At 34.2% G+C, this 15,320-nt stretch overlaps 2 protein-coding genes across 3 annotated transcripts; both read left to right on the top strand.

Annotated features, from left to right (window-relative positions):
- The first annotated feature begins 1,949 nt into the window (after nt 1-1,949).
- Nucleotides 1,950-9,212, top strand: LOC146896838 (homeobox-leucine zipper protein ATHB-15-like). 2 transcript variants are annotated; one of them, XM_085735584.1, is made up of 18 exons: nt 1,950-2,375; nt 3,066-3,225; nt 3,693-3,784; nt 3,899-3,989; nt 4,212-4,307; nt 4,391-4,504; nt 4,599-4,682; nt 4,834-4,989; nt 5,074-5,148; nt 5,323-5,429; nt 5,511-5,703; nt 6,173-6,358; nt 6,444-6,521; nt 6,951-7,085; nt 7,177-7,502; nt 8,154-8,259; nt 8,617-8,766; nt 8,917-9,212. In XM_085735584.1, the coding sequence occupies exons 1-18, from the start codon at nt 2,173-2,175 to the stop codon at nt 9,061-9,063; spliced, it is 2,499 nt and encodes an 832-aa protein (XP_085591710.1). In that variant the 5' UTR covers nt 1,950-2,172; the 3' UTR covers nt 9,064-9,212. The 2 variants fall into 2 exon arrangements, with proteins under 2 accessions (XP_085591710.1, XP_085591711.1); XM_085735585.1 differs by lacking the exons at nt 3,693-3,784; nt 3,899-3,989; nt 4,212-4,307; nt 4,391-4,504; nt 4,599-4,682.
- Nucleotides 9,213-12,624: 3,412 nt separating this feature from the next.
- Nucleotides 12,625-13,589, top strand: LOC146896839 (uncharacterized). Its single transcript, XM_085736259.1, has one exon. The coding sequence runs from the start codon at nt 12,718-12,720 to the stop codon at nt 13,303-13,305; it is 588 nt and encodes a 195-aa protein (XP_085592385.1). The 5' UTR covers nt 12,625-12,717; the 3' UTR covers nt 13,306-13,589.
- Nucleotides 13,590-15,320: the final 1,731 nt, after the last annotated feature.

The raw sequence follows: 15,320 nt of genomic DNA on the forward strand, positions 1-15,320 counted from the left end.
TTATGGATTCAACTTCCGCTATCGAGGTATGTGTGTGTATGTGTGTGTCTATATATATATATATATATATATATATATATATATATATATATATATATATATATATATATATATATATATATATATATATATATATATATATATATATATCTTTGTAACGTTGTAACGTTTGTTTAACCCTTTGCGCAGTTTCATAATGTTCTTCACCAACGATCCGAGGTTGGAGCATGGTTGACGTTGAATCTAAAGGATCGATTGCTGGATAGATACCTTTGGAAGCTAATCCTCTTGATAGTACAGTAGTAGCATCCAAATGTGCAAATGTCGTGGTAGGAGCAGTATCGGTCAAATTGTCTGCAGGTACATAAACTGCTTGAATAGAAGTTATAGACCCTTCTTTGGTAGAAGTAATTCGTTCTTGTAAAGTACCCATTTCAGTACCCAGGGTGGGTTGATAACCCACAGCGGAAGGCATTCGGCCCAATAGGGCAGATACTTCGGATCCGGCTTGGACAAAACGGAAGATATTGTCAATAAATAGAAGGACGTCCTGTTCATTGACATCTCGAAAATATTCTGCCATAGTTAGGGCAGTTAAACCAACTCTCATACGAGCTCCGAGCGGTTCATTCATTTGCCCGTAGACTAGAGCTACTTTTGATTCCGCAATATTTTTTTCATTAATTACTCCGGATTCTTTCATTTCCATATAAAGATCATTTCCCTCAAGAGTACGCTCACCTACTCCGCCTAATACAGATACACCTCCATGAGCTTTGGCAATGTTATTGATCAATTCCATAATCAGTACTGTTTTACCTACCCCTGCTCCACCGAAAAGTACTATTTTTCCGCCACGGCGATAAGGAGCTAAAAGATCTACTACTTTAATTCCTGTTTCAAAAATGGATAATTTTGTATCTAACTGTATAAAGGCAGGCGCAGATCTATGAATAGGAGATGTTGTGCCAGTATCTACAGGACCTAAATTATCAATAGGCTCTCCAAGCACGTTGAAAATTCGACCATGATCTGTATATATTTTTGTAAGTGTTTTTTTGTGTCTTGAGGTATGCTCTTACCCTATGAGACCAAAACTTAAACAAAAATCACTTCAAATCTTAAGGTTTTGGATTCGAGCCCCACTAGTGTCTTTGAAAAGTTCGAAGACTTCCATGTCTTAAAAGTCCCAAGTTTATATCCAATCATGAGAATACAACATCGTTAAGTTTCTTAATGGAGAACTTCGTCACTATTTATAATCTTATCCAATAGATAAGATTAATATATACAGTTGCGTGCGAGTCAAGATCATCTCCATTTATTAGTTTCTCTATTTCTTCAATTTGTAAAGATAAAGACACAAAAAAGTTTGAAAATAATTAATAGTAGTGTGATCCACTAAGTGGTAGGATTCACTACATTTTGTATCTTTCATTCATCAAATTACATTACTCCATTCGTCTCACAATAATTGTATTTTTACTATTTTTTCTTTTTCTCAAAATAATTGTCACTTTAGAATACCAATGCAACATTTATTATTTTTTTTCCATTATTATACCCTTATTTATTGAATTTCATCCAACTTAACTACTCCACTAACTACAATTAATAAGGGTGTTTTAGTAAATGATACCAATTTTACCATCAAAATCAACACAATTAATCATTTCCTTAATAATCGTGCATAAACCTTAAACGACAATTATTTAGAGACCGAGGGAGTATCTATTTACTTTTAACAAATGGAGAAGATCTTAATTCATTGCTTGGAGATATATTTAGTTCACATTAAAGAAAGCAATTATAACAAGCAGAGAAAACGACAAAGATGAGAATATAATCTAAATCCAGGCAAGTAAATATGGGAAACCGCGCCGATAGATAAGGCTATTTTGGTCCAACCAATATCTTCTCTTTTTCTTCTACTTTTCTCTGTTCCGCACTTTCATTTCATTTTCTTCCTTAAAATATTTCTCAACTTCACCTACACAACACAGTAACTTAGGGTTTCTTCAATTCAATGAAGATCGATCCAACGACACCGTTTCTCAGATTCAAAAAACTCTAACTCTTCTTCCTCCTCAAACAATTAACTAGATTAAGCGCTTTTGATTTGTGTTTTGCGTTTGGATTTGGTTAGAAGGAAAATAAGGTGGTACAGCTACTATGGCATGCAAGGATGGTAATAAGCACTTAATGGATAATGGAAAGTATGTACGTTATACACCTGAGCAGGTTGAAGCTCTTGAAAGGCTTTATCATGAATGTCCTAAACCAAGTTCAATTCGAAGACAACAACTTATTAGGGAATGTCCTATTCTTTCTAATATTGAACCAAGGCAAATCAAAGTTTGGTTTCAGAATAGAAGGTAAAGTTGTTTAATTCAACCTTTTTAGTCTATGTTTGGTTATGAAGAAGCTAGAATTGATTTTCACATGTTTGGTTGGTCTCGAGTAGAATTCATTTTATCTTTATCTTTTAAGTTAGTTAGTTTTAACTTGAAGTTAGGATTTGTAGTTTTTGAGTCTAAACTAATTTTTACAATGGATTTTATTGTTTAACTTACTTTTAGATAGATATATCCAAATATAAACTACTTTACCATTCAACAAATCAATTTTAGAAAATCAATTTTTGTCACACAATTTGGTTCGGGCTGGCAAAATTTGATTATGAGTGAATTGATTATGTAAAATTGATTATGGCTAAAAGTGAACTGAATCTGAAGTGATTTGAAAAATTAATTTGAGTGTAAAAATTAATTTTAAAATCAAAAGCTCAGTTTTCTAGCTTCAAGTTAGAACCAATTTTGGTGGCCGAATCAATTCTACATTTTACACCTCTTGAATCAATTGTGGCTTATTTAAAAGTGGAACCAAACATACATTTAAGACAACTTAATAATATAAATAAATTTATAAAAATGGTATTTTTTTCCTTTGGTTATGTGTTTTAACTGCATTATTTTGTTTGCGAATTGTTAGTTTTTTTTTATTATGTTTGTGAGTAAGTTTTGGTGTTATGTTGAGGTTGTGTTTTGTTTTTGTTGTGAATTTAGATGTAGAGAGAAGCAGAGAAAAGAGTCTTTCAGGTTGCAAGGTGTGAATAGGAAGTTGACAGCCATGAATAAGCTGTTGATGGAGGAAAATGATAGGTTGCAGAAGCAGGTGTCTCACCTCGTGTATGAGAATGGCTATTTTCGTCAAAACACCCAAAATGTAAGTTTATGTTCTTGTTTTTTGAGATTCTTGATAGTCTGTTTAGTTTTTTCTATTAGGGAGGAACTTTTCCTATGTAGAACTGACATGGACATAACGCTGACATGCTATATGAGAAAATTTCATAACTGAATGTAATCACACGTCTGTGTCGTGTTGGACACTAACATGTGTCGGACACAGGACACGCCTTCAATTAGAAGTGTTGGTGCTACAGAGAACTTTTCCCTCCCCAAAAGCACTTTGAAAGTACACATTCGGAAAAATACAGTTTGAATATTGTCTGGACGTGTTTTTTCGAACAAAAACATGGTTTCTCCCATTTGGATGTGTATTTAGATTCTTTTACGGTTTTTTAGAAATGTGAGCCTAATGAGACTACTGTAAATGTAAGTGATATTTGTGAAATTTAAATCTCTGTCTTGTGCTTAATTGTTCTTCTACCCTCACTTTCTTTGCATACGCAGGCAACCAAAGATACGAGTTGTGAGTCAGTGGTGACTAGTGGTCAGCACAATATGACTAGTCAACATCCCCCAAGGGATGCAAGTCCTGCAGGGTGAGTGTGATTGATGGATACTTGGTCACGTTCTGACATTTGGTTTGTGATAACTTGTTTGTGTATATATGGCTAATGGAATCCTGGCTTCTCTTTTTCTTTTACCTTTTTCAGGCTTTTGTCCATTGCAGAAGAAACTTTAGCAGAATTTCTTTCAAAGGCTACTGGAACCGCTGTTGAGTGGGTCCAAATGCCTGGAATGAAGGTATCTCAAGAATTATTTCATTGGTTGACCCATTAGTTATTAGTTACATTATTTAATAAAACAAACTGGTAAAAAAACTGTAAAATTGTCATCTTGGGATAACTTATCATCCAATGTTCCAATAATCTTCTTTAATTCTGGTAATCCTCATTAGCATTTATGTTTGAGTAATTTAATTTTTTAAAAATACGTTCCTGTTGTTAATTTTGCTGATATGGACAGCCTGGTCCGGATTCCATTGGAATCGTCGCTATTTCTCATGGTTGCACTGGTGTCGCAGCAAGAGCTTGTGGTCTAGTGGGACTAGAACCCACTAGGGTAAGTGGTCCAGATTTGCAATCTCTATTATTGAATATCTTACTTGAGTTTACGAATCATGTGGTCAAACATACACTTTCCAGGTTGCGGAAATCCTAAAAGATCGTCCTTTGTGGTTTCGTGATTGCCGAGCTGTTGATATTGTCAATGTGCTGCCCACTGCTAGCGGTGGAACTATTGAGCTGCTTTATATGCAGGTAAAAAACAATTTATAATGCATGGATGAAGATTCTGTATATTGATGATTGACACTCAATAACTTGTATGCTTATTGTTGCTTTTGATGACCAGCTTTATGCACCAACCACATTGGCACCTGCTCGCGACTTCTGGTTGTTACGCTACACTTCTGTTGTAGAAGATGGCAGCCTAGTGGCAAGTGGCTCTAAAATTCTTAGCCTAAATTTGTAATTGATTAGATATTGTAGTTAATAATTCACATTCCTTGTGCAATGACCCAGTCCTACTGTTATATTTTCTAGTCCTGCAACACATATGTCTAAATCATTGTTTATGTGTGCCTTAGATCTGTGAGAGGTCTCTTAAAAATACTCAAAATGGTCCAAGCATGCCTCCTGTGCCACATTTTGTTAGAGCAGACATGCTGCCTAGTGGGTACCTGATAAGACCTTGTGAAGGAGGTGGTTCCATCATCCACATTGTTGATCATATGGACTTGGAGGTACATTTATTCAACTTGGTTCTAATAATGATAATAATATTTTTTAACTTGATATTAACTTAAGCATCTTGCTACTATTGATAGCCATGGAGCGTTCCAGAAGTACTGCGTCCACTATATGAATCACCGATGGTGCTGGCTCAGAAGACTACTATGGCGGTATGGTTGTTGTATTTCTTTTACTGATGGTACACCGGCATATATGCGTTTGTTCTGCTGTTCCTATTTAAGTCTAGATTAGGAAAGATGTTGTCAACTTAATAGTAACAATAATATTGACTAGTGTGGTTGAAAGGACTATGGCATAATTAATTCTCTCTCTTTTTCATACAGGCTTTACGTCATCTAAGGCAGATTTCGCATGAAGTTTCTCAGCCCAATGTCACTGGGTGGGGAAGACGACCAGCAGCTCTGCGGGCACTTAGCCAGAGATTGAGCCGGTTAGTATCTTTTGCCAAGGGGGCATGATTTTTATTCTTACACTTCACAAATAAATGTGGAATCTGACATCTTCTTTGCAGGGGTTTCAATGAGGCACTCAATGGATTTACTGATGAAGGATGGACAATGATGGGCAATGACGGTGTTGATGATGTCACTATTCTAGTGAATTCATCACCTGACAAGTTAATGGGTCTGAATCTTTCCTTTGGCAATGGATTTCCTTCTGTCAGTAATGCTGTGTTATGTGCCAAGGCATCAATGCTATTACAGGTCAGGATGCTTAGCAATTTCAATAAATTTCTTAATAATGATAAATTACAATATGTTTCTGAAAACTTTTTTTTAGACAATTACTCAGGTCAATCAAGCTCATGATTATTACTATGTTAAGCATCCATTGCATAACGTTTACTGTCTGGCCTTTTCTTTGCATAGTAGTTAGGCATGTGTTCTATTGAAAAGTAATCATATAATTTAAATGATCGTTAATAAAGACTTCCAAATGCCTAGGCAAAACATGGCTCAGAGGGGTACTTATAGGGACTTGTTTCATCGCCCTTTAACATGCCTATTTGTTGCATCCATATTATTTCTTTCCTTTGCTTGTCCTGCTGTACCCCTATGAAAAGTATGGGCCAGAGGAATTGTTAAGTTACACAAAATTGTATGAGTTGCATTGCACATATCCAATGGTTCATGTTAAGTTCTATATTGACACATTTCATTTCTTTTTGTCCAGAATGTGCCTCCAGCCATTCTCCTAAGGTTCCTGCGTGAACATAGATCAGAATGGGCAGACCATAATATGGATGCTTACACAGCTGCTGCCATTAAAGTTGGCCCTTGTAGCTTAACAGGATCTCGCGTAGGAAATTACGGGGGTCAAGTGATACTCCCGCTAGCACACACTATTGAGCATGAGGAGGTGATATATTGGTGCTAATTATGCATTATAACTACTATTAATTTTATAATTCCGTATGTACTAACTTTTGGCTTAATTATGCTAGTTTTTGGAAGTTATTAAGTTGGACGGAGTTGCCCATTCTCCTGAAGAAATGATGGCCAGAGAATTGTTTCTGTTGCAAGTAAGTTATTTTTCTTCCTCATATTGTTTGGTCCATGCTTAACTCTCTTATGGACGTTGCTTACCTGGTTTCCTTGTCATATGGATTTGTACTCCTAACACTTGCATAGTTACATCACATTTTCTAGAGATCTTAAGGTTGATATTTATTCACCCTGTAATTGTGCTGTCTATATGGTTTGAACTAATTAAGGACTTAAATCATTTTACATTATTATAATACTTCAAAATTAGGAATGAATAAGAGAATTTACCTGTGTCTGAAATCAAAACATCGCCAATGTCAATATATCTAGCTAGTTTTACTCGGTAACTTTTGAACTCCCGCTTCCATTGGAATGGGGAAGCCTTCTGTTTTAATGTGATGATTCCTAAGACATATTTGGTTGTGATATTCTTACATATAACTCACTTTATGTTGTTTTGGTAGCTTTGCAGTGGAATGGATGAGAATGCTATTGGCACCTGTGCAGAACTTATATTTGCTCCAATTGATGCTTCATTTGCTGATGATGCCCCACTTCTACCCTCTGGATTTCGTATCATCCCTCTTGAATCTGGAAAAGTTAGTTTCATATATTGCCAAACTAGTTCGTTTGTTTGTATTCACCTTTCTTCTAGAATTTTCTTAATTATAGCAATGATATATTTTATAGGAATCGTCCAGTCCTAATCGCACTCTTGATCTTGCATCTGCCCTTGACATTGGCCCTACTGGAAACCGAGCATCAAGTGATAATGCTGGAAATTCTGGCTGTGTGAGATCTGTGATGACAATAGCATTTGAATTTGCATATGAAAGTCATATGCAAGAGAATGTAGCATGCATGGCACGCCAATATGTTCGCAGTATTATATCATCAGTCCAAAGGGTAGCGTTAGCACTTTCTCCTTCTAATCTGAGTTCACATGCTGGGCTGAGGTCACCGCTAGGTACCCCTGAGGCACAAACCCTTGCTCATTGGATCTGCAACAGTTATAGGTACGTGTCTTGCTGAGGCTGATGAAATATATTTTAATATGATACAAGTGGGCTTGTCCTGAATAACCTTGTTACATACGGAAACCTTTATTTTTCAAGATTTAATAAGGATGAGATGACAACTAAACTTAATATACTATCCCATTCACTAAAGAGACTGCAGTTCTGTCAATGATAAGTTTGGTGAGTTGTATACATAGAGTGGGATATTCTTTTTTCCATACTGTCTTTATCCTCTGACCTTCCAACCTTTTGAATAATTGAAAATTACCAAAATAGTCTTGCTAGCAGCTAAGCTGAGTTCTGTAAATAGATGCATAGCATAACCCCAAGTCCTGGTGTAGTTTTGTAGTTGAAAATTTCTAACTAGTTGACGGTCTTGCAAATCTCTGATCTTTTAACTTCTTATCAAATACTTTTTGACAAAGATTAAATGAGATGCTTCCATTTTATATTCAATATCTTAGCATGCACTACATTAACGGTTGCTTTTCATTAATTCTGTGTTTTGCTAGTGGGCTTGTTCCTTCTTACTTGTAAACTTTATTGCTGAACAACTCTAAAAAAGTATTGTATTTAATGCTCAAATTTAATAGGCAGAAAGTGGTACTTTGATCACAGTGCTGTTTTTTGACTATCTTTGTTTTGTAGATGCTACTTAGGCGTGGAGCTACTTAAATCTAATACTGAAGGAAAAGAATCTGTACTCAAGTCCTTGTGGCACCACTCTGATGCTGTATTATGTTGCACTCTAAAGGTATGCTTCAAATTGATTTCTATTTCATAGGGCGTGTATTTTATCTCATGTATCTCCTGTGTGCAGTGCAAATCATTTGTCTAATGCAAAAATATATTAAAAAATTAGTTGAACTATAAAATTGGGGATGTCAAAAAGAGCTATAAAGCCTGAAAAGGCTGAATTTGAATATTATTTTCTCTGAAGTTTGCTTAGGTTTTATTGTATTTTGCCTCAAGCCCTTAACTATAGATCCTTAGGAGCTTTACCTGTCAGTTTTGAAAGCCTTATTATTCTTGTTCAAACCATATGAGTTGAAATATCAATGAAATACTCTAGTTGTTTATTATAATCTTCTACCTTCTTTGAATTATGCAGGCAATGCCAGTGTTCACTTTCTCAAACCAGGCAGGGCTCGACATGCTGGAGACTACGCTAGTTGCATTACAAGATATAAGTCTGGAGAAAATATTTGATGATAATGGTCGAAAAACTCTCTTTTCGGAGTTCCCCCAGATTATTCAACAGGTCTACAACTTTTCTTTTTATTAAAATGCACCATTTTTTTTTTTTTTTTTAAATCTAGTTTCCTTCTGAATTGGCGGTATGCTTAAAGCAGACCATCATTTCAAGCTTTATAATGCTCTATATTAATTTCGCCTCATTCTCTTATGATAGGGTTTTGCATGTCTGCAAGGTGGTATTTGTCTCTCAAGCATGGGACGACCTGTCTCATACGAGAGAGCTGTTGCTTGGAAGGTGCTGAATGATGAACAGAATGCTCATTGTATTTGCTTTATGTTTGTGAACTGGTCCTTTGTTTGACATTATGTTCAGAGTATAGGTATCAGTGTGCTAAGATGAAGACTTACTCCAAGACATTTATGCTGTATTGTTTTTTTGCTTTTGTACTTTCACTGGATTTGCTCTGAAGACTTGGATTTACATATGCTATGACTATTTGTGTTAGCCTATGTTGCTTTTATTCCTTCATTCTCCAGCTAATATTTTGCGCTAGAAATAATTTGCACATTGGGTGTGGGATAAATTTTTATCGATGATTTGACACAAATTTTTGGGGATTAAAATTGGCTTATCATCGTTATATCCCAATTCACTATGTATGCAAATATGTCACGACTCGTGGTGACCTCGAGATGATTTCTTTCTATACTCTTCGGCTACGTGCAAATTACCATTATAGAAAGTACATGTTTAACTTAACTTTGAAATCATGAACGTGATTGTGCCAAGATCTCTTAAATGGGATTTTCCACGTCTTTTTGAAGGTATATACACAATTTCTATCATGGTTGAAGATGATATGCCTCATTGTTCAACGACAATAATCTGAGCATCACTTATAGCCTGTTTGCTTTTGCGTTTGTCAATCCATGTTTTATGGAAAACCTCGGCAACTCATCACGTTGGCACAAAAGCTTCAAATGCTAGCTTAATAAAATCACGACAGTTTTGCTTCGGAAATCATGCTAGCCATGCGTTTGTGTTGTAAATTCTATACCAAACAGGCACTTATGGTGAAAAAAATCAGTGTAAATAGGAACAAAATCAGCCATTGAGGTACCTATTCCTATCCCACTGCTTTTTTTGTTTGAATGCTCAATATTGGATAGTGATGTCGAAATAGGAAGTAATAAGTGCTCACGTTATGATTCCACTGCTTTTTTCAAATGTGGGAACATATGGCTTGTATTGTTTCCTTCTAATCTTTAGGACAACTTGTAATTAAAGCACATTATCAATAAATTGTTTAGCTTATCAAAATATTATTATGTGCTTGTGGATAGATGCTTGTCTTCGTCATATGAACAAATAGATAACGGCTTAATCATCATTCACATATTCATTACAACTACCTTCAACAACTTTCCTTCCTCTTTTTTCATGATTCATTAAGCTCCTCGTGAACTGAAAGTACAAGTATGTGGAGGAAAGCTTTATACTTAGCTAGTTCATTCCCTTCTTTTGCGTGTAAATAATTTCACCACAAAAGAAGAAAGTGGAGGATGGGTTCTGGCCACTTCTATTCTAAAAAAAAGAAAGAAGAAAGCATAGGCAAAGTATATACATTTCACCATGCATGTGAGTACCTATACGCTGTGGTCAGTTGGTATTGGACCACCTAAAATCGATTGCAAAAATGAGGAGCTTTTTTATTAGTGGAAAAAGAAATTTTTTCATTAAATGAATGAATATAAAGAGGGCTCATCATAATTCTATTTAAAATGGGACTTTTTCAAAATAATTTTTTTTCTTGAAATTTTTAACAATCATATGTAAAGAAAATAACTTTAAAATTTGAACCAAAAAAAAAAAAAGAAAAGGAAAAGAGTTTTAAAATAAAATTTTGGCTCTGATTTTATCAAACTTACAAGATTCATTGTGTCAACCAATTCCTCAACTTTAAGACGGTAGTAGAGGCTTAAGCCATGGAGGTTTTTTCCAATCCCATAATTCCTATTCCTAGAAATAGTTCTCATCCGGATTTAAGGATCCGGACGTGAGACAAACCGATATTCTTTTTTAAATTGGTGACTTTGGAGAGATATGACTTTTAAATAATCAGCGGAGTAAAAGTAACTCTCTAAGACCATCCATAATGGAAGATCTGTCATGTTTAAGATTCGGTACCTATTAGGTATTCACATTTGAGAAAAATAATCTTGGGCATCTAATGATGAGCTATTGTTTGGGTATCTATGTTAATCCCAAACAAAATTAGAGTTATTGATTAATTAATCAGACCAAGGTTTTTCTACTAAAAAAAATAAAAATCCTACCAAGGATTTTAAAAATCATGTTTGATTAAAGTTCAAATTTTACAGACCATCAAAAGTATTTTATGACTAATATTTTTCACATATTTAAATGAATATAAATAACTAGTATTTAAATGAATATAAATTTATAGTTATTTTGATAAAATATAGATAAAATGGAGTACAATGGCTCTATTTATAGATCATATTTGACACTTAACAATTACTCAAACAAACTAACCAAACTAACTAATTTACTGACTAACTAATCACGTAAACTACTAATTATCATTATTCTTAACAACCGTAATTTTTAAAGATGAAAAAAAGAAATTAAGAAAATAAATGACAGGGACATAATAATACAAACTCAATTAAATCTTAAGTTGAGTCTTCTATTTTTCTCATATTATTATACATTTGAGATTTAGACAAAACTAAAGTAAACTCGAAATTATCCTCTTCAAAAGCATTGTCCAACTCTGGTTATTTTTTTGACAAAAATTGTCCAACTCTGTTGAGATAGAGTTTTTCTCTAGGCCATTATGATCCTCATTTCTCAAAAGAATTGCAAGAATTTTAATATCATGAATAATATTAGGATTTGAATTAATCACTGAAGTGTTAAAACTCTTGTTGGTAATTGAAAAGAAAAGGTAGCAGTATATACCAGGCACAGTGAATTTTGTGAAATATTTGAGATCAAAGAGTGATCTCAATTAGTTTAGTCTCGTCAACCCTGTCATTCAAATTCTTATTCTTACCCAATGTAGGAGTGATTGATTTTTCATGTTTTGTCAAAACCACGTACGTTTATCAAATTCTTCAATAGTTTAAGCTTGTTGAACTATATAATTACCTTGCTAAACTTTTTTTTTTTTTTTTTTGGATGGCAAGAATATAGAAATATAACTATTAAGTTAGATCTTCAACAGGTATAAGGTATTACATAGGTCATTATGCATGCCAGGGCAAGCTTCCTAATAGACATATTAAACCTTAAAAAAATTGCATAGATCATTTGAAGAAATCATACTCAAATGTTATAATTCACCATGACCTAAAAGTTATATAACTCTAACCGAACCAAACCTCAAATGTTTAACACCATGACCTATCATTGATTTTAGTTTACATATTTTATGTAGTAAATTACGAGCTATATGTATGTATAATATATGTAGGTATGATCATCTACTAGAACAAGGGGAAAACATTAAAAAAATATAAAGAAAATATATTTAGAGTAGGAAAAGTGGCACATCTCGTTATTATAATTACACCATTATCAGCCATGGAAAGAAATCATGCACGTAGATGAACCATTGGTTGCACGTGTTTTTTTACTTTTTTTCTTCGAGACAAAACTATTCCAACCATGAAAGTTCACATTAGAAGTAAAACAATTATGTAATTAAAAAAAAGCACAATCTTTCAATTTCTAAAAGTTTCACTAGTCATCGTTTTCTCATTAAATCTTTCCCGAAAAATCTAGTTAGTTCACGACTTGGAAGATGACATTTGAGTTTCTAAGATCCATATACTTGCTTCCAATGTTATATGCCAAAGTATTATAAATAGGGTTATCCTTTCCTTGAAAAATTTCAAGTTATAACTCTCTTCTCAAATAACCTCATCCAACACAAAACTTCCTCATAAACCATATTTTGCTTCAATCAAGTTCAATATATTTCTTATCATGGTTATGGCACCTCATGGAGAATGTTTGTTGTCAAGTTCATTCTCAAGGAACAACAACAACACACCAAACAAACCAACGAAACTTTCAACTTCCGACCACCTTCAAAGAACGGTCTCCGACATTTCCTTCGAGTTGATGGCGAAAGAAGCAATCGATAATTTAAAACTACCATCGATATCCGAAGTTGAAGATGCAAAGTGTGAGTGTTGTGGCATGTCTGAAGAGTGCACACCCGAGTACATAGATCGTGTTCGTAACAAGTTCGAAGGGAAATTTGTGTGCGGTTTGTGTTCGGAGGCGGTGAAAGAAGAGTTGGAGAAAAATGGTGGGAAAAAATTAGAAGAAGCTTTAAACACACATATGAATGCATGTGTTAAGTTTAACAAATATGGTAGGGCTTTTCCAGTTTTGTTTCAAGCACAAGCTATGAAAGAAATGTTGAAAAAGAGTAACATGGATGGGAAAATTAGGGCTAAGTCAATTAGTCCAAGGGACAAGAAAGGAGGAGGAGGAGGGCTTGCTCGTAGTACAAGTTGTATTCCAGCACTTACAAGAGAGATCAACAATATCAAAATAGCCAATTAACTATCTATCTATTTTAAGAAAAGTCTTCTCCTAAAAAACGTACTTTTTTGAGATCTTTATACTATAGTAATTATAATGTTACTATAAAGCAAGTTTTTCTTTTTCATAGACCTTGTGATACAAGCTAGTTGCCTAAGGTTTTTTTAGGGTTTTATTGACCCTTTTACTTCTCAAGGCTGCTTAGTTTTTTTGGTCTGTGCAGTTTTTATTTTATAACTTCATGAAATGTACTGTAGATCTTACCAATCATATGTTATGGAATAAAATTTAACTTGGTGTACTGATATATGATAATTATATGTTTAATTTTTTTCTCCAATATTAATTTTTTTTAACAAGTCAAAATGAATATATTAACACTGGAAGTATCATATCTAGCACAAGACGTACCAGTATAGAATATCAAAGTCTCACCAAAGTAACAAACTTAACAAGACCAGGAAATAAAATTGCCCAATGCCCAAGCAAAACAAAAGGATTAAGCCACCAACTATAGTAATTAAAAGAAATATGAGTAAATTTGGCCTTCAACCACTAGTTAGAAGGCAGCTTAATTTTGTCCAGAAGGTGATTATTAAAACTTTCTTTGTTATTAAAAATCATGCCGTTCTTTTCTTTCCACATAACTCATGCACATGAAAACCAAAGTAAATGCATAATTGACTGCCGTGACTTTGAAACACCTACCAAACTGTCAAACTGAACAAAATCCAATATTATGTATCAACAAAAGCAAGAAACTTGCTTGTTTTTGTTTATTACATCGTTGCTTAACAGGAAGCTGAAATTGAGTAATAAAATACAGGAAAGCTGAAAGGAAAAAAATCGAAGTAAACCTTTGGTTATTACATAATTTGTAAATTTAGAAGAGTAATTAATAAATAAAAATCATAAGGCCATGTTATGGTGCCTTAGTGTTTTGTTTTTAGAGTCTAATATGGCCCTATCACTTTTGCTTTGAGATTGAGAGTCAAATTTTAGACTCAATTTTTTAGGTGTGTTATGGTGTCTTCTCTGACGAATCAGGGGTTGATTGGTGGTGGAATTCGAATGAGTATTGGAATAAGGCATTTTTAGGTGTTTAATCAGGCACAATTGTGGTGAAGAGAAGGTTAGGTGTTGTTCAGTGGCGGAGCCACGTGTGGACTGGGACTGGCCATGGCCTACCCATTTATTCTGTGAAAAGACTATAATACCCCTGAGCTAATTTTAATATTACTTCCATGTCATGCCATTCAACAACTATCCCACTCTCATGTTGTTTTTCTTTCTGAAACGCGTACATCTTCTTCTCTCCGCCCCCATCGCTGCTCGCAACTCCCTCCATCTTCAATCTCTCCGTCGACGCTCTCACTTGCAACTCTCACGCACTTCACTCATCTTCTCTACGTATCCATCTCTCCCTCTCTGTCTGTTACTACAGAGCCATAAACCCTAACTATAAGTTATATTTTCAATCTCCTCGTTAGATTTTCCTTTTTCCCTTAAGTTTTTGAATCATACTGTGTTGGTTCTTAGCTGTTATCGTTGTTTGTTGATGAATTTGAGTGAGTTTTTGATTTGGTTTCACCTTCAATTTCTCCATAACCTAATCAAACCCTTTTGAAATAACCAAACCTGTTTTCTTCTGATTGAATTATTATTTGAGGTTGAAACTATGTTGATTGAAGGAATATGACAAAAATGCAGGTCTATACATACAAGAGGGAGAAACTATGGTTGTTTGATTATGTGATAATTGATAAAAAAAATAATATTATTGATTCAATTAAAGAGAAGGCTTCTCGATAAAAATCAATGAGAATAACATTTTGTAAATTTTTTAGGATTCGTATATTTTCTTTTCTCATAGTTTGTTCATCAGAGCATTGATTTTATTGTTCAGCACTATGAAGAGGCTTAGTACATCAGTAACATAATGAGAAGTGTCTTAATTACTCATCACTGTTGCTGAAATTGATTTTTCTAATAAAAATTCATTATCATCTCCATTTGAGATTATTTTCTCAATTACT

This window comes from Medicago sativa, chromosome 8 (genome assembly GCF_051527215.1).
Source record: "Medicago sativa cultivar Bolivia chromosome 8, Bolivia_mono, whole genome shotgun sequence".
Lineage (NCBI taxonomy): Eukaryota > Viridiplantae > Streptophyta > Magnoliopsida > Fabales > Fabaceae > Medicago > Medicago sativa.